The sequence below is a fragment of the Centroberyx affinis genome, unplaced genomic scaffold (genome assembly GCF_046629955.1).
Source record: "Centroberyx affinis isolate AG114_WGS23_722 - 3 ecotype Tasmania unplaced genomic scaffold, CSIRO-AGI_Caff_v1 ptg002249l_1, whole genome shotgun sequence".
NCBI classification, from domain to species: Eukaryota; Metazoa; Chordata; class Actinopteri; order Beryciformes; family Berycidae; genus Centroberyx; species Centroberyx affinis.
This window is the reverse complement of record NW_027280540.1, coordinates 50,652-69,976: the sequence shown is the minus strand read 5'-3', so window position 1 is coordinate 69,976 and position 19,325 is coordinate 50,652. Positions and strand designations below refer to the sequence as shown.

Genomic DNA, 19,325 nt, shown 5'->3' with positions numbered 1-19,325 from the left:
TAACTGAGCACACACACGTCAGTAACGTTAGAGAATGTCGTTTTCCCCAAAGATCAGACAAGTTAGCATTAACGTTAGCTGTAATCCAACATACGACACTGAGTTAGCTAGTTAGCTAAATTAGCGTTAGTGAGCTAGCTAGCTCGTCAAAACAGTTGAATTGACCCCTAACATGAGCGCCAGCATAGCTAATTACGTTAGCTAATGCCAGACACAGAAACGCTTACTTAGCTTACTAGTTTGCTACAAAGCTAGCTAAAGACAGGAAATGACACTCCCGTTGGGTTATGCAGCCAGCTAACGAATCCGAGGCTAATATTTAGCTAGCTAACGTTAGCAACACATCCAACTGGTGGCGGACGACTGGGCGTTGGTTGCTCAGACAACTGTAGAAGCTCAGGAGTGGCAAAGCGAAATTATCTAAATAACCAATCTGGTGCAAACAACAGTTACTACCGCTGCAAAACCAACACTGTTTTCTGAATATATAGTGACAGTAGCGGAATACAGTAGTCTCACCCATAACGTTGCCTTTCCCTGCCGCCTCAAAAACCGATCATTCACAACCCGACATTCCCCTTCTTACTACTTGCTGGAGATACGCAATGTGGTGCACGTCATGCCGCTTCTGCACACTGAAAGTACGTCAAAAGACAGGCGTAAATCCGACGTGAATCGTAAAAGGGAGCGCAGAGAGTAGCCTCGCGATACCATGTAATTTTTTTCAGTCTTGATAGGTTCTCGCGACAACCACTTAATTCTAGCAAGACTATTCACATTGCTCTTTTCAGGTGAAACAATTTTCTTGCTGAACATGTGCGACTACTGTTTGTATATATCTAATAATGTTAACACCATCATTCATTTTAATAAAGTAATTGTAGGGCCATGGTCACTTCACATAAGTCCATTTGGCAGAAACTTAAGATTCACTCTGCCTACACCCATTTTACATTTTGTTTTTGTTAGCTTCATTTACAGTGCTTCTATTTTTTGTTTCACTTGCTTTATTGTACACAAGTTCATATACAAAGGTACAAACAGATACATAGACAATAGAGACAAAGATAATTAAAAAAAAACCCAATAATAATAACAAACAAAAAACACATTTTACATTTTACAACGCCAGAGTTTATGTTATTAGCCTTTTTGTTTTTAACATTAGATAAAATTGTGCTATATTGTTTAAATTCATTAATAAAGTGCAGGAAAGTTGGCTTGGTTCCTGGCCATTTTTTCTTATGAATATGGAATTTTCCAAAAATAATAAATAGTTGTATGATATACAGCATGTTATTTCCAATCTTACCTTGACTAGAATATAGCATTACTTTACAGCGCTTCTCCATCTGCTGGTGATCCTGAGCAAACCGACGACTTCCCAATGTCAGAATTCTCTGGTGACGGAATGCGAAGAGCGTCTGCTGTATCCATGGTGACCAGGACTCGTTAACACTGCTCACTTGGATTGGTTGAAAAGAGAAGAATTTTGAGTATTGTCTTTTCTCATTTGTCTGCTGTATCAGGACTAAACTATGTTAGCCTATATCCCTGACTGAGGATATCTAATGAAGCAACGTACATAACGCGACTTTAGGAATCCAAATATACTGTATTCTGCTAGTTTGCTGTGCTGTGGGAAGGGTAAGAGACTTCTGGGCTTGTCTGTGTCTTCTTTTTTCATCGTATTCACCTTTTCAACCGCAGCTCACCTGTCAGAACAGGCCAGCTTGACTGTTTCTTCCAGCCAAAACAAAACAGTAGCCTATTAAGCTAACCCTTTTATCGCAGAGTTTCTGTCTCCTTCTCTGTAGGGCTTTTTAAATGTCTAGACTGGGTGAATGTCATGGATGTCATCTCAAGCTGAACCACAGGTTACTCATGGAAGCAGAGGGGACTGTTGAAAATGCCCAACCCAGTTAAAAAATTGAGACAAGGAGAAAAGCTGTCCCTGAAATCTACAGGAATCAATAGCAAGTAAGCTGGCCAATTTCCCCCCCCACATATTTTTTAATAGATTGTTTCACATTTTCACGTGAATTTCCCTGACCAAGATCATATTAACTGATATTTTCCAGGGCATCCCATGATCTCAGGAGACTTCTGTCCTTGCTTGCCAAAACTGCCCCGAGACAAGAGGTGAACAGCATCATTATTATTATTATTATTATAACCTTTATTTAAACAGGTCATGGACGGTCAAGGATGGTCAAGGATGCCCTGATTACAGTACATATAAAAACAATAAAATCACACACGCAAGTTACAGTATCAACAACAAATCATATATAAGAACAATAAAAACAATAAAAGTACATATAAAAACAATAAAAGCACACAAATAAAAACATCAATTCAACGAAAACACATGCATTCACACTGCTCTATGTCAGTCAAAAGAGATTTAAATTGATTAAAAGGGATTAGCTTGTCTAATTTTGCAAGTTCCTGCAGGTTGTTCCACTTGTGTGGAGCAGAGTATTTAAAAGCCAGTTTCCCAATTTCAGTACGAACGTGATGATTTTCGAGGACCAAATAGTCTTGGGACCTAGTGCAGTGTGAAAATGATCTATAGTTAAAAAGACAGCATGTGACACCGCTCTGAGGCAATGTGTCTGGCCTTTTTTCATACAGATACAAACCAGCTCATATTTCATCAAGGTTTGTGTGTACAGTAAGAGAGACTTGCTGTGTTCCAGGTGGCAGCATTGAGTCACAGTAAAGCCCGAAGCAGTGGAGCCAGATCCCAAGGCCCGCATCATCAAAATGAAGCCGGCTCATGTAGGAGTGAGAGCGACATCACCACCGAAGCTTCTGAGCTGGAAAAATTCAGGTCTGTCTTCCCAGGGATTTGTGATCTTAAAGGAATAGCTCAGTGAAAATTCAGTCTTTAGGGTTATCTGTTCCCCCCTTATATGAGCTGGTAGGACCACCAAACACACAGTGAGTTATCCCATGTATTTCTATCTCAGCCTATTAACTATTATAACTATTTAAGTTAACTGGGACATATTTTTACAGCTCCAAAAAACCCTATAATATCTGTCAAATTTCTCCAAACAGCGTATGCAGCATAATCAAAGTGTTTTGGAGCCAAATGACTGCACTGTAGGGGCAAAAGTCTTATATTTTCCTCACTTCCTATAGCAAGCAGAGTCTTCCTCCAGAGCACGGTATGTCCACACAACACATAGCATTGTCAGTGTGGAAAATATAGAAAATAATGGGGTAAATATAGGACTTTTGGACCCGGAATGCAATTGTTGGGAGAAATTTGATAGACATTTTCAGCTGTTTTTTGGAGTTGTAGATAGAGTAACAATAACGTCAATAGTTCAATAGTTTGCTGTGTCAATTCAATTTAACTTTATTTCAGACACATCCATATCAGCAAAGAAAGAAAAATAAAAAGTACAATACGAGGACAAAACAGCACAGAAATATGTATGAGATCATGGCAGTTCACAAGTGCACAAGTGATTAAAACACATACAGACATTTGTTCCAATGTTTCCAAAAACAAGAGGAATACCTTGTGTCACTTTGTGTAGGCTCAGCTAAAGCCATTATGATTACATTTTTTGAATCAATTAGCCGACACATACATTTATACATGAAATTCCTCAACACAGCATGAAAGGTGGGAACATTGCTAGTCACAAACATATATAACTTGCACTTGTCCATCTTGGGAGCTTAAGCAAGATTCTGAATGCATCATTAAATGCCACCTGAAGCTTTCTCATTTTTGCTTTACTATAACTGCACCACAGATGGGCTGTATAGAGTGGAGTACAGTAGGCTTTAAAAAGAGCTGTTTTAACATCATCTGTACACACATGAAATTTGCGTGCCAGCATATTGGCTTGTGCATACAGTTTGCAACACTGGCGCTGCACAGTCATCATCACATAAATCATTCCTGATGATATGACCCAGATATCTTACTTTGTTCACCACATTTAGCGCTTGGTCTGCCATAAAGAATGTAGGAAAATTTTGCTTCGGATCCTCCTTGGTTTTAACAATCATGACAACACTCTTTTCAGAGTTAAATTTAATGTCATACTGCACACCATAACTTGAGCAGACTCTGAGCACTTGCTGTAAGCCAGCACTATAAGGAGACAGGACAACTAAGTTATCAGCGTACACCGCGTGTGTGTTCGATGGTCCTATGAATTTATGACTGAATTTTCATTATTGGGTGAATTATCCCTTTATATAATCAAATACAGTCTGTTTTGCCATCAAACTCATGATAGATACTTCCATTTTTCAGTGTAACATACAGAAACCAGAGGTGTTTCAGCAGCCACCCACTGCAGAAGCTCTTCTCCGGCATCCTCACTTCTCTGGTCAAGAACCGACTCTGCAGGTAAACACGAAAACATCCTGGATAACATTTCTGCTCATGTCACACTAAAGGCTTACATCACACTGAGTTGTATTTATTCCTCCTGTAGTGAATGGATTCACCATGCACCGCCTGAATCTGCCCTCAGAGTCCTGATCTGCCTACGATTATTGATCAGAGATCCCCAGCATCAGGTCCAACTTGACAAACCCTTTCAGTTCTCTTGTTGCATGCTAGTTTTCATATTTATCAGTGCACCAGAAGATTAAAAACATTAACTGTGACTTTTATCTGCTGCCTCTTTTAGATAATTTTCCATCAACTCCAAGGAGTCGATTTACTTGCCAGGGTAAGGTTTTTTCACATGTATACATTTGTGTATTGTCTACATTTCTCTCACTTTATCTTCATCCCTGCTCTATTCCTGCTTTAGTATATGGAGTCTGTCACTGCCACGTACATAGCTTGTGGAGAACAGCCGTTTGCCATGCAGAAGCTGGTCACAGCGACCTGTGAGTAGCCTAATCTCAGGCAGTATCGGAGAGAAGCACTGATATCTTGTGTCCCGTGTGCTTCGCTTATCACCGCTGGGTTTGTTAATCGCTTTTACAGACATGTTTCAGAAGCTGTCGGCCATGGAGGATCAGAGGGGCTGGGTCATCCAGAGTGGAGCTCACAGGGTCAGTGACGACTCATCATGAGGTTTTCCTCCCAGTGTTTGTGTTTCAAATGAGGTCAATGTCTGAGCTGGAGGAGGAACGGAGGAATATTTTGGTCCTTTCTCTAAGTCCCTGATGCTGCATTGGACTGTCAGTAACTCACATACAGTGTTGAATGTATGTGTGTGGAGCTGGGCTATTATATTTTAGGAATTTTCTTTAGGTCTTATTTTTGTTTCTTTTTTCAGTGTAGTTTTGGTCACTTTTTTAACATATATATATATATATATATATATATATATATATATATATATTTAGTTTTAATTCAGTTTCAGTTCTAGTTTTAGTATTTTTGGTGACGGTGGTATTTTTTTAAGGTTTTTTTTAAAGTTCAGAGCAGGTGTTTTGTATTTGTTTGCAACAGCTATTGTGTAATACAAACAAGAAATCATGAATCACCTTTATATCTCAAATAGTAATCAGAACACATTATTGAAGCACATTATTTGGATAATCCCTTGGATTATGTTGCTGGTTACAATGATTTGATGATGTAACTTGTATGGAATACATTTTAAAGTAACCCAGCCCTGGTGCAGAGTGATATATATTGTCTACTGCCCACAGTACATCTTGTATATGAGGTCATGCTGTCCTTGTAGCATGTGGGTCAGTGTGTACTGTGAAAATCAGTGTGTTGTCAAAGTGTCTCTGCAGTAATGTCACCATGACAAATTCCCGTATATTTATAGCACATGGAGGAGAAAAATGTTTCTGACTAATGAAATATATAATATATAGTTTTCTTTCATTAATTTCCAGACTCTGGTGAAGCTCCTGTCAACAACAGACAGCAGTGTGTTACTGGGAGCCCTGCTGGCGCTCACCACACTGGCTGAGAGGTAGACTAATGCTTTACTGGAGGCATCAAATGCATTTATGAGTTCATCTGTTGCAAAGAATTTCTTCCTTTTAGCCCAGAATGCAGGGAGAAGATTGGGGAGCTGCCGATAGTGGAGAACCTACTTGTAATACTGCAAGAATATGACTTGTTATCAAAGAGGTTAGTGACCACTTCAGCTGTTCTCATTGGTGTCCTTCATATTCTATTTTCCTGGCAAGTCCCATTATGCTACTGCAATGACCAAATATAAAAAACAGATGTGGTGAGTAAAAGGTAGGAAAGAGACAAGATTTCTTTGATAAACGTTCATAATTAACAGTTCATGTTAAGGGTTAAAAAGTAGTTACATTTTATTAGTGATAGGAAAGGAAATATATGTGTGGGAAAGCACAATTATTTGTAGATCAGAAATAACCCATGATGCCTTAAGAGAAAAGAAAATCTTAAGAGAAAGAAGTTAAGTGGGTGAACACTGTGCCTTTTTTTGTTTTTTTAGTGTATTTTTTTTTTACATATGTTAATGTAACAGTTAATTTATTCATTTATTTTTTTATTTATTTAAAAGGGACAATGTACAGTTCAAACATAAATGTCACCATTTGATGCACCGCACCAGATTATAGCTGCAAGCTAATTCACATCTGTAGTCATTACATCTGTAGTTTGTTATTGTGCTGTAGAAACAGCACAATAACAAACAGTACAGAGTAAAAACAGCATACAAAGTTATACAAAAAAGAACACACAAGACACAAAATGCAAAACTACACAAAAAAGTACATCACAAATGTATGCTTGTCAAATTTGATTCAGTAAAGAAACAGTAGTTGAATCCAGTCCAGATCTCTCGTCTTGTCATTTTGAGTTAGTTAGTTAAAAGGGCAATAAGTATCGTATAACCTTTATCAACCTCTATTGGTGACCAGCAACATCAGTAGGCCTTATCTCCTCCCGCAGGATGAGTGCGGAGCTGCTGCGGCTCCTGTCCCCGGTGCGGCAGGTGAGGGACCAGGTGCGGGAGCTGGAGGGGCTGCCGGTGCTGCTGAGCCTGCTGCACGGCCGCCACCTGAAGCTGCTGTGGAGCGTGGCCTGGGTGCTGGTCCAGCTGTGTGAGGAGCCAGACACCAGGACGGAGATCCGGAGCTGGGGCGGCGTGCAGCAGCTGCTCCGGCTGCTCAGCAGGTCGGTGAGACAGTGTAATACTTCCGGAGACTTCATTTAGGAGGAGATAAGTTCTATGGATGTTGTTGTAATTCCTACTGGTCGCTGATAGCGCTCAATAAAGACTATAGATGACTTAAAGCCCCTTTTTAAGTTGTCTGTTGTCTGTTGCAGTGACAGGCAGTACGTCTCTGACCGCTCGTCCATCGAGGCTCTCTCCAGCGCCAACGCAGCCGGTCGCATCCAGAGAGAGCACATCAGACAGGAGCTCAGCCCGCAGGAGGAGCAGGACAACACTGTGGCCCTGCAGTCAGGTAGGAGGGATACAACTTATCATGTACTGTCTATAAATACTGGATTTTGTTGAGGGTTTCCTAAAGGGGCTTCATGTATTCTTCACTCAGTTGAATAATTCTTATGTTATTCCAATGGTCAAGGACAGTCCAGAGTGTGAAATTAAAACCTGTCAGCAAAATGTTACTGAATGCTGGTAAATTTCGCCTGTAGCTGGTCAGTCTGTCTACTCTACCAGCCACTTTGGCAAGTAACCAGCCATCATTTGGAGACTATTCTACTATAAATGTCTTGTTTGCTGATAAACAAGCGCAAGTAGCCAGTGAAGTTTGGTATTTACGAGCCACTGTGCCCAATGGGCCCAAAAAAATAATTTGTTACGCTGAAATATTCCAGTCAGTATTTGTGCACATGAGCAGCTTTTTCCCAAAGCCAGAATCCAGACAACTAAGGCGATCAAGTCATCAAGAAAATCATAAGCTAGCTGTCTAATGGAGAATGAATTGTGAAAAATGGTAAAGGTGACAGTCAGAGAGCATTCTGGGGAGTTAGGGGGGATGCTTGTACATTTTATGGTTCTGTATGTTTGATAACTCTTCTATGAAATAAACTCAGTCCAATCGCAACTGTTGATTGGACTGTCCAAGACCATGACAATTACGTATGAAAGTATGAGTTCGTAAGTCAAGTGCTATTCCCCTTTATCTCCTTTCCCAGCCTGCTGCACAGCTCTGACTGAGCTTATTTTGGATGACACTTCTGCTCACCATGTGGTGCAGGTAAGGAAATCTCCCTATTAAAAGTGCAGCTGTGGACAGCTGAGAGGATGGAGAGGAATATGTGCACACTCCACCTTTATATAAAAATAATACATAAAATATTTTGAAAATTCTGTCAAATTAGACAATGTTTTCTAATTTTCTCAGGAAAATGGGATATATGTGATTGCAAAGCTGATTCTGCCACAAAGCACTGGACCAAAGGCTATTTCTTTACAGGTATAAGGCACTACATATTCATTATCACATTATAATCTACTTGTTGATGTTTTAAAGACCAAAATGTAAGATATTTGTGTATTGATTTGTTGGCAGTGCTATGCATTCAGGACTCTCCGATTTCTCTTCAGCGTGGAAAGAAACAGACATCTGTTTAAGAGGTGCTGTTGTTACAGAGTTAATGTTACTATAAACGTTACTATAAAATAAGAGTTCAGTTTTAAAAGGCTACATACACATTTTAGGGAAAAAATCATTTATTACCTTAAGTTCATCATTCAGTATCTCTTAAATAAAAATGTTCCAGGTGTAAAAGTGTCATAATTTTGTCAGCCAATGAGTTAAGTTATCCATTATTTTTCAAAATGTACCATAAATTGTTTTAATTTGGCTCAGTCAAGCATTTTATAACAGTAGATGTCACTTTTTCTTATGTTATGATATCTATTTTGGAATAAATCTAATCCAATGCACTCCAGTGCCGTTGTGTAATCTTCTTCTTTCCATTTCAGGCTCTTTCCCACAGACCTATTTGAGTTGTTTATTGACGTTGGCCATTATGTGCGAGACCTCGCTGCCTATGAAGGACTGCAAACCAAAGTCTCACTCTACACTGTAAGAAAACAGATTCAGAATGGATTCAGCTGTTTATTCAGCTGGTTTTGGGCTGGAAAATAATTAGAATTATTACTGTGTTTTGTGTTTTGCGATCGAAAAACCTTGCAATGGGACTGAAACCTTGATTGCAAAGTAAAATGCACCATAAGCTAACGAAGAGATATTTCTACCCTACAAACTGATGGTGTGCTGTGTGTTTTGTATTGCAGGAAGAGGAACTGGACGGCCTGAGAGAGAACATCGAGGCTGTGGACCAGAACCGCCCTCCTCTCAGAGTCATCAGCGGTTACTCCATACTGGACCATCTGGGCACCGGGGCCTTCGGAAGCGTCTTCAAGGTGCGGTGAAGTTCCTCAAACTGACAGCATTCATAGTCAATGATGTTGTTTGGGGTGACCACCTTTACTTCTTCATGATCTCATTTCATTCACACTGTCCTATGCTCAATAAAGTGAAAGGGCTTCTTGAAGGAGCCTGTAGGGGTTCCTCAGATTGCAACCATAGGGGAGCCCAAGAAGGTTCCTTGGAGAACTCCTTCATAAAAAGCGATGGTGTTTCCACAAATTGCTAACACATGGTGGTTCTTCCAGTAACTATTTAGTATTTAGGGACACTTTCTTGAGGTGGAACCTTAAGGTGCACACTGGATCCCTTTGCATCTGAAAAGAACCCCCTAAACACATACACCATTTCTTAGCACTTTCCGCTTGATACTTTTCAACTATTACCCCTATAATTTCAATGCTATATTTTTTGGTCTTGGTGATTTTGGCTGTCCATCTTTGGCGACACTGACAGGTCCGTAAGCAGAGTGGCCAGAACCTCCTGGCTCTGAAGGAGGTGAACCTCCACAACCCGGTCTTTGGTAAAGACAAGAAGTCCAGAGACATCAATGTGGAGAAGATCATCTCTGAGCTCACCATCATCAAAGAACAGGTGCAAAGCTAAAAATTTACTCATTCTAATTCCTTTTAGTAATCTGTTCTCTGACCATACAACACCATATATTGTGTAGTTGATTTGTTGTTTTGTTCTGTTCCTGTAGATGACACATCCAAACATTGTTAAATATTACAAGACATTTTTGGAAGGTGAGGAATACTGTTTCAAGGTTCAGGATTCAACTTGATTTATGTTAATGTGGGCTAACTTTTGGTTAACTTTGCAAGAAGAGAAAAAAATCTATGCCCCCCAGTTCACTGCACCCGCCCCAACTATAGTAGCAAATATAATGCAGCAAATATCAAAGTTGAGATTTCTCTGAACAGTATGGTCCATTTCAGGCGACAGGCTGTACATTGTGATGGAGCTGATCGAGGGAGTGCCGCTGGCTGACCACTTCAGCTCTCTGAGGGAGAAACAGCAGCAGTTCACTGAAGACAGAATCTGGAACATATTCATACAGGTGACAACGCCTACAATTATCTCCTAGTGTCTGAGCACAGGAGCTTTGACCATTGTACTTGCCTTAGTATTGGTTGCTTGTGGTGTTGGACCATCCAAATAAAGTTTAACCTTTTTTCTGTGGACTTCAGGGGGCTGATTCCCTGTAAAAAGTGCACAGCTGTACGTGAGACATTTTGGCTGAATGGAAAAATTTGAATCCATCAAAAGTCCTTTTTTATCCTCATCCTCCAAACTTCCTCAGATGTGTCTGGCATTAAGATACCTGCACAAGGAGAAGAGAATCGTCCACCGGGACCTCACACCCAACAACATCATGATGGGGGAGAAGGACAACGTCACTATCAGTGAGTCTGGCAGAAGTTACTGCTTTTCACAGTATATCACTCTTCCTGTCTTTTGTTATTGTAAAAGTGTAACCTGCGCCTTTCTGCTATCTCCAGCTGACTTTGGGCTAGCTAAACAGAAGCAGGAGAACAGCAAGTTAATGTCAGTGGTCGGCACCATCCTTTACTCCTGGTGAGGAAATTGATTCTGTATCTAATTGCATCTAAATGAAGGCAAGTGTGGCACAGCTGGTGTTTGAAAATCTCCATCTTAAGGTTATTTAGTCTATCATTGAGTCCTAAAATCTGAATTTTCTTAAAACAAGTGAAGAAATCAGCCAATGGGGTTAGATAATTTCTCTTGTTTCCAATGCAAATCAAGTGTAATTTTCTTGATAGCAGTGCAGTGATCTGCCTTATTCTGACTTGTTTCAAGATACTGACAGTATGTAGCGAGACACAGTGTTTTTAATAAATTGTGTGCATCCATGTGTGTGTGTTATGTGTGTGTGTGTGTGTGTGTGTGTGTGTGTGTGTGTTAGTCCAGAAGTGGTGAAAAATGAGCCGTACGGAGAGAAGGCTGACATCTGGGCTTTAGGATGTATCCTCTACCAGATGGCCACTTTACAGCCTCCGTTCTACAGCAGTAACATGCTGTCCCTGGCCAGCAAGGTAGGACACACACACACACAAACACACACACACACACACACACACACACACACACACACACACACACACACACATTATTCACATTTTGTTCCCAACTTTGAATGCATCTCTGATTTCTCCACTAAGCTCCTTACTGTTGTCAGATATTGATCTCTATGAAACCTTTCTCATGTGCTGGTAGATAGTGGAGGCCGTCTATGAGCCGGTTGAAGAAGGAGCGTTCTCAGAGAGAGTCACAGACATGATCAAATGGTGAGATGGTTGCATTGAAATGAATGCTATTAATGATAAAATGCACTGCACTTGCACTTAAGGGCCTACTTGTGTTAAAAGCATTTCCATGAGCTGTAAAAAAGTGCTTATAAGCAAAACTTGTTGGACCATTTCCTCACTGTTAATTCACTTCACTGGGAATCATTCTGATTCATTGGTGATATATGGCTTTTTATATTGATTTTAAACTCACAGGGTGATGATGCATTGGCTGCTTACTTTCCTAGACTTTGGAATGACTTGTCTGAAGAGATTAGGCTAGCAAAATCAAAGTGTTTTTTCAAAGTTAATTGTGTCCTGTATTCACGGTTTCTTATTGTCTTTTTTCTGTTATTATTATTATTCAATATTTGTTGGAGTTCATTTAATGTACTCATTCATGGTTTTAATGTATTCACTTTATATCATACTTGTATTCTACCCTATTCTATTCTGGGATGTCGTGTCAGGTGCCTGAGTCCAGACGCAGACCTGCGGCCAGACATCGTGGCCGTCAGCTCCAGGATCTCTGACATCATGATGAGGCTGATGGACGGCCTCTACACTTCCCAGCATGCACTGGAGAGAAGAGCCGAGAGAGACAGGAAACGGGCGCAGAAGTACTTCCTGGAGAGGCACAAAAGCGGGATGAGCTGCTGTCACTCAAACACGCCTCAGGTGATTTAGGTGTAGAAAATCAGAGAGGGTATCTCAAAGGTTTCATTTGGATGATTAAGATTATGAAAAGATAACTGAGGATTGGTGTAATTCTTGCAATAGTTAATTCTCCCCAGAATAATTTATTAGATTTAATAATGTGCTGCACTGCTTGCAGATTCTTCAAGACCAAGAGAAATCCACAATGAAGACTGAATCCCCGCCTCCGCTCTCTTCTGTCGCCTGCAGCTCAAACCACATCGAGCAGAATATCAGTCAAGGTGAATCTGTCCAAGTACTGTACAGCAGTGGTTCTCAACATGGGGTCCGGGGACCACCAGGGGTCCTTGAGGGGGTTCCAGGGGGTCCCCAGCAAATTGATGAATTGTTAAACTTCAGCATTATTTTATTTACAATAAGTTAACACAATTAGAGAATGTAGAAGAATGACTGTTTTGATCATAGCTTCTCTGTTATCTCTCTACCTACAATACAGATAGTCTTGGAATTCTGGACAAAATCGAATCTAACAATAAAAATATTCTCAGTTTTTGGTCTGAGAGATAAAATCTCATCAAATGGGGGTCCGTGGCCCTAATGCGTACTAACGGAGGGGTCCTTGATATCAAAAAGGTTGAGAATTACTGCTGTACAGGGTTCAACTGCTGTAAGACACAGACCAGGGAAGATTAAAATCCAAAATGATAACATGCACTAATGATGTGTGTGTGTGTGTGTGTGTGTGTGTGTGTGTGTGTGTGTGTGTGTTTTTTTAGATGATGCCTCAGATGAGGATGTTGACCCATCCAATACCAAAAATATCACTCCTGCCTCTATGAGAAAACACAACGGTCAGTTCTCTGCCAATTAAAGCTGCTAGAATGTTCATCATGAGGCCGGTAGCAAAACAACACTTACCTCTTATTTGATATTAAAAAAAGTATTACATTTTGGAGTTAATTTAAACCACTTTCTCATATACTAAGTTTTGACAGTGCATTGTTTAAGAACTTTTTAGCTTTTAGTATGCATGCTGCTTCATGTCAGATTGGCTTTGGCTTTTTTTTTGTTTTGTTCAAAGGATCAAAGTCCAGCGCCTCCGTTACACCTGATCAAATTCTCACTGGGCAAGTCAAAACCTCACATTACCTTTTGTTTAAAGTGCCTCAACCATGCCAAATTAAATATGGGTATTCTTTTCATTTTCTGTGGCATTTCTGGCCTTAAAATCTGTGGAAAAAATGTTTGTATTTCTTAAATATTATACTGCCATTTAGTAACATAAAAACATAGTTTTATGTAGATCAAGGCAAAAGTTTATGGAATCATGCACAAAACTAGACACAAAACCAATATTTTATTCTTCTCAGATACAATTTATTGCTCTACCTTTTTCACCCTTGTCTTTCTTCTCAGAGGTGATTATGCTGCTCCAAAGATGAAACCCAGACCAGGTACCTTTTGAACGTCCTTGGCATACTTAACTTCATTGTCTGCTTTGAAAGCTCACCACCAAGTTGAGAAAAAACTTCATCGCATTGTATTTCAGCTCAACACTCAGGCCACAGATGAAAAAAACACATAGAACATACAATATTGAAAAAGTTGGAAAGGTTAAAAAGTGTGTCTGTCCTGTTTGTTTAGCTTCAGTCAGTCTGTATGCAGCGTTGTACATCCTTAAAGGAACAGTCCACCCAAAAATGAAAATCCTGTCCTCATCTACTCACCCTCATGCCAGTTGAAACACAGGTGAAGTTTGTCCATATAACACACAGGGAGGATGCCAGCACAACTCCATAGCAGCTTTCTCCAAAACAACTGAAGTCAGTGGGGACCAGTTCTTCAGAGTTCCAAAAAGACCTACAGTATATTTACACCATAATTTAGCGCAAATCTTAACTACAGCTGATTGATTTGCAACAAATAATGGTGTATAGGTCTTTCTATTCACAGTGTGATTGTTTGGCTGTTTTTGTTTTGGAGCTCTAAAGAACAGGTCCCCATTGACTTCAGTTGTTTTGGAGAAGGCTGCTACCAAGTTGTGCTGGAAACCTCCCTGTGTGTTATATGGACCAACAAATTTCACCTGTGTTTCATTTGGCATGAGGGTGAGTAGATGATGACAGAATTTTCATTTTTGGGTGAACTAGTCCTTTAAGCTTGTGCAGGATTTATGGTGTTGCCTTTACCTCAGTGTCAGCAGGAATCTGTGTCTCCCAGAAGAAGGTTCGCCAGATTGATGATCCCATCCAGAGACTCCTGGTCCAGCTGCATAAAATCATATACATCACTCAGGTAATACTCTATACAGTTTTGCTTAGATGTAGTAAAAGTCCAATTTAACACTGATGTCACGGAAAAACCTCATGGCTCTAACTTTTATGAATCGCATGTTTATACTTCACACAAAGTTTACTTGGAGGAGGTTTTTGTCAGACGGCAGTGATTATATTTGATTCTGAATGTGTTGATATTTGTTTGATTTCCAGCTCCCACCCGCTCCTCACCACGGCATCAAACGACGGCTCATTGAAAGATTCAAAAAGTCCCTGTTCCAGTGTGGGAGCAGTCCCTACGACCTGAAGGTGGAGCTCAGCAAGGTTTGTGTAGTTCGCTCGCAATTCTCGGTGACAAAAATGCATCTAGGGGAGAAAGGGGGTAAGTTGAGACTGGGGGTAAGATGAACCGCCCCTTGTATCTAGGCAGACATACATAAAATGAGTCATGTGATCAGAGTTTTAGGAAGAGTAATTCATTTCTCTGAATCTGTGATGGAGGAGAACACATGGAGAAGAAGTAGTAAGACAGCCAGGTCGGAAAATGTGAGTTTTGATATATCTAAAGTTATTTTGTCATTAAGGTAAAGATGTCATGATTTTTGTTTCTAAATGTACATAGATACATTTGAGGCTTTATTATATATTCATTTAGGGCTTTGTCAAAATGGTAGATGTAGGGTAAAATGTGCCACTCTCCCTCAGGCACCTTTTTTTTTTAACGGGTCGTACTTCTAAAACGTTATTAGCGGCAGAAAATGTTTTAATTTCCATGGATGCCCAACAACCTTAAGTATACAAAGCAGTTGTTCCAAATAAAGACACGTGTATTTTGTTGCAGTAGCACAAAAAGTGGTTCATTTTACCCTGTCCTCCCCTATCCAAGGAGGAAACTGAATGTTGAATCCAGATTTTTACCAGTCAAGCGTCGATCAGTCAGTCGATTTCTATGTATCAAAATGGCTGTTTGGCTATAATTAATCTCCAATGGGCTTCAAAAATACCTGACAAGCAGCGTGACATTGGTCAAATTACTTACTGTATCAGCAATTAGACAAATTTTACCCATATTTGGCTGGTGGTAATTGCTCACATAGGCAGTCTCAGCATAGTTTTGCTTCATGCTGGAGAAAATCAACAAAATGAGAATCCCCTCCTTCTCCCCTGAAGCTCCTGCAGGCTTCTCCAGAGCTGATGGAGTTAGACTCAGCCAGTTCAGACTGGTGGCCGCTGGTCCAGTCCTTCACAGCCGACTCTGCTGCTGACAGACCAGGTACAGTCACCACTTCCCTGTCCGCCAAGTAACACACACCAACAGACAGAATACTGGAGGCTCTTTTGCAGTATTTCACACAGCGAGAACGTCTTCACTCTCCAGAATGTGTGTTTCCATACGAGTTCATGAGCAGTCGACCACGAATGTTGGCAGTCCTTTGGTTTCATAGTCACATGATGCACTTGGTTTCATTCTTAGTCTAAAAATCATACTTCTAACCCATACAACTGAACTCATATTGAGGCATTCATGATGCTATACATACATTTCGCTTCTCTCTAGTGTCAACTGCTAGAACATAATAATGATTCAACCTATAGCCAGTTAATGAAATCTTTTACATTTGCTTTTCAACATTTGCTTTTGCTTTCCTTCCTGGCAAAAAATCCTGTGGCTTACAGGAGGCGATGCAGTTTCTGGTTTGTTTGGAGTAAATAAAAGAAGAACTGGGTAGTTAGCATGAGCAGCGGTAGTCTGGACGTTTGAACTTTGATGCCAGAAATGTGCAGCCAGTCCTCACACTTTCTGCCACTGTCTCTCATACAGACATGACAGGTGATGGGAATCTCAAGGATGGCATCACCTATGAACAGATGCAGGTCAGTTTCTCTGATTAAGGGGTGTTCAAGTGTTCTGTTCGAAAATGCTATATAAACATTTTGGAAAACAAACCACGACCAGATTATTCCATATCTCTAAAATATAGAGGTGGTCAGTAAAATGTTTTGTTATCTTTTTGATTATCAAGGACTTAACTTACCTGCTCTCTTTTAAAATGTGCATAATCTGTTTCAGTTTTAAGGCTATGTATGTGTGTATTTGTACTTTTTTTTGCAAGTGGTGGATATCTAATATCTAATTTTAGAACAAATTTTCTGAATGTCTGTCTGCTCCCAGTGAAGTGATGCTCTCTATATCTGATCCTTTTCAGGGCATCATAGAGGAGCTGCTGGAGCAGAACAGCTACTACAAAGCAACAAACACCAGGTGACACAGGACTTTAAACATTTCACCAGTCCGACTAGCAGTGAACAGACATTTACTGTGCTTTCTTTTTATGGTCACGGTTGTGTTAAAGGAATAGTTCACCCAAAAATGAAAATTCAGTCATTATCTACTCACCCCCATGCCGATGGAAAGTCGGGTGAAGTTTCTTAGTCCACAAAACAGTCCTGGAGCTTCACAGCAAAACAGCGTTACAGCATTCTGCTAAACAACTGAAGTTGCTGGGGACTTGTCTTAAAACGTAAAAAAACAACTGAAAAAAAACCCATAAAATGGCTCCATACAGCTTGTCCGGCGTAATCCAAGTCTCCGGAAGCCCCGAGATCCCAAGTTGACTTGAAAAAACATCATTTACACCCTTTTTTTTAGCCGAAAGCTACAGTGAAGCTACAGTATCCATCTTGGTAATAAAAATGCTACTTGAAGTTGAACAGTCAGTATTTAAAAAAGCTCAGTTGATTCTATCTTCAAAATCATAACTATTTTGTAAGCATTGGTCTTAATGAGAATCATAACTTTCACAGCAACTCAGAATGTGCTTTATTTTAATGCCAGCAATCATTTTGTCAGAGTAAATTTGTATATTCGTTTTGGAATGGATCTCATGAATTCTAGACATTTCTCTAGAAATGCTCAGATCAGTGTCAGTTCACACCCTCATTCTCAATCATTTCTATAATTGTTGGTTTCTGAGCTACTGTTTCAAGCCGGAGGGTCAGCTGTCCCCTAAGCCTATTGTTCAGACTATTAGGTTATAAATGATTGGACATAATGTTGTTGTCGCCTGAAAAAATATTAAAACTTAATAAAGTGACATATTAACAGTCCTACAGCGAAACTTTCAGCCTGGCTCATCTCTGCCATTGCGCAGGCAGTTGAGTATGTCCAGTACCTTCCCTTTCTCCTATGAGAAAGATGATTAGCCAAATTAAAAAGTAATTGACAACTGGTTCAGGTGGGTTCAGGCGGCATATTGGTGAAATTCGTTTTTGATTGACAGAGGATTGTAAGCCTCTGACTGACCAAATTAAAAAATGATTGACAATTACCCCGCCCTCTCAAAGTCTCCGGTCTGCAGAGACACAAACTTGGAAGTAGGTTTAAACCAAAGTGTAGATACAACATTGTGTTTTCTCATGCACCCAAATAGCACAACAGATAGTTACATCAGATCCTGTGTAGTGGTAAATGTTAAAAGATTTTATATCAAACGTGGCAAACGACTTTTCTGTTTTTGTTTTTTTAAATTGAAAATTACCGACTGTGGTTCAGATATGTATCATCTCATATGTGTTTTGTGTTGATTTTAGGAGCGAGGAGGAAGCCTTGAAGAAAAGCAGCAGCAGCTCTGGGGTTAAGAAATGAGACAGCTGGAGTAACACCTCAGTCTATTCCAGTATATTAACATTTTGCATTAGCCTGAGGTATTGTAAGTACACGATGATACTGTCTGAATTATCAATGAAAATCAATTAAAATATACATAAGTGCACAAATGTATTTGTTGGTACGTAAATGTACTTACATCAGGGAGGTTTTACATATTTACACAGTATCATTGTGCACCTAAAATACCTCTCCATATGTTAATAAACAGGTTATTACACTGGGATAAGGCCTTTGTAAAATGTTTCCACAGCTGGTATTTCTATGTCTCCACACTCCTCCATGGTTCTCAGGCTTTAATTATTTGAACAAATGTGATATGACTGTAAATCTCCAAAGATGATTTCATATTTGTACACTAAATATATGCATGCACCTAGGTTGAGGCCCATTCATATTCACTTCAGCCAGTCAAAATTCAAAAACTGGAAACCTTTGAGCCACGAGAAAGTGCTCGTATCCAACCTTCAAAGAAATTAAGAAGGCTCCTTCTACAAAAGAAGTTTCAATTATCATTTTGAAGTGAATAAGTTAACCTCAACCATGCACACACACACACACACACACACACACACGCATACGCACAGACACAAACCACTATACAACAGATACAATGCAAAGCTATGCCGGTCGTTTCTCTGTGGGACTCTGCTGCCCCGTTTGTGTGAAGCTGAGTGTTTTGTTTTTTCAGGTTTCTCTGAGCCAGCACTTTAAATCCTCAGGACCCATTCAGCGGTTTGACTGTTTCGGCTCCTCAGTGCAGGTTTGCACATCGTAGCATATGTTTCAAATGGCTGCGAGCCAAGCTGCAGAGCCCAGTTTCCTCATGTGTTTCACTTAAAAAGCTGATTAGAAACCTGATCCTCACCTTGACCCAAAATTGAATCTTACTTTTTTGTGAACATTGATTTTCAAACGTAGAACAATATTTAACTGTGGCTTTGCCAGAAAGTGAAAACCAGGTTGAATGCTTGTTTTTTCACTTTATGCTGTACTTGCACCACTTTAATGTATATTCTGTGACTGTCATTCAAATATATTGAACATCAAATATAGATTACATGGATGTAATTCACT

The 19,325-nt window shown here is 39.9% G+C and overlaps 1 protein-coding gene across 1 annotated transcript; it reads left to right on the top strand.

The window, feature by feature from the left end:
- The first annotated feature begins 1,909 nt into the window (after positions 1-1,909).
- On the top strand, positions 1,910-16,848 carry nek10 (NIMA-related kinase 10). Its single transcript, XM_071532790.1, has 31 exons — positions 1,910-1,980; positions 2,082-2,142; positions 2,703-2,836; positions 4,286-4,381; positions 4,470-4,554; positions 4,668-4,709; positions 4,794-4,872; positions 4,973-5,040; positions 5,842-5,921; positions 5,996-6,082; positions 6,881-7,105; positions 7,259-7,398; positions 8,096-8,157; positions 8,305-8,376; positions 8,473-8,537; positions 8,889-8,991; positions 9,204-9,332; positions 9,793-9,930; positions 10,040-10,085; positions 10,278-10,399; positions 10,643-10,745; positions 10,842-10,917; positions 11,267-11,396; positions 11,578-11,648; positions 12,119-12,326; positions 12,484-12,586; positions 14,500-14,600; positions 14,795-14,905; positions 15,752-15,854; positions 16,404-16,456; positions 16,789-16,848. The coding sequence occupies exons 1-31, from the start codon at positions 1,910-1,912 to the stop codon at positions 16,846-16,848; spliced, it is 3,024 nt and encodes a 1,007-aa protein (XP_071388891.1).
- The last annotated feature ends 2,477 nt before the right edge of the window (positions 16,849-19,325 follow it).

Bases quoted from the DNA above. Each gene is read 5' to 3' on its own strand.
- nek10 (XM_071532790.1), top strand. From the start codon at position 1,910: ATGCCCAACCCAGTTAAAAAATTGAGACAAGGAGAAAAGCTGTCCCTG. The intron at 6,083-6,880 runs GTTAGTGACCAC...CTCCTCCCGCAG, and splicing joins TATGACTTGTTATCAAAGAG to GATGAGTGCGGAGCTGCTGC. The intron at 9,931-10,039 runs GTGCAAAGCTAA...CTGTTCCTGTAG, and splicing joins TCACCATCATCAAAGAACAG to ATGACACATCCAAACATTGT.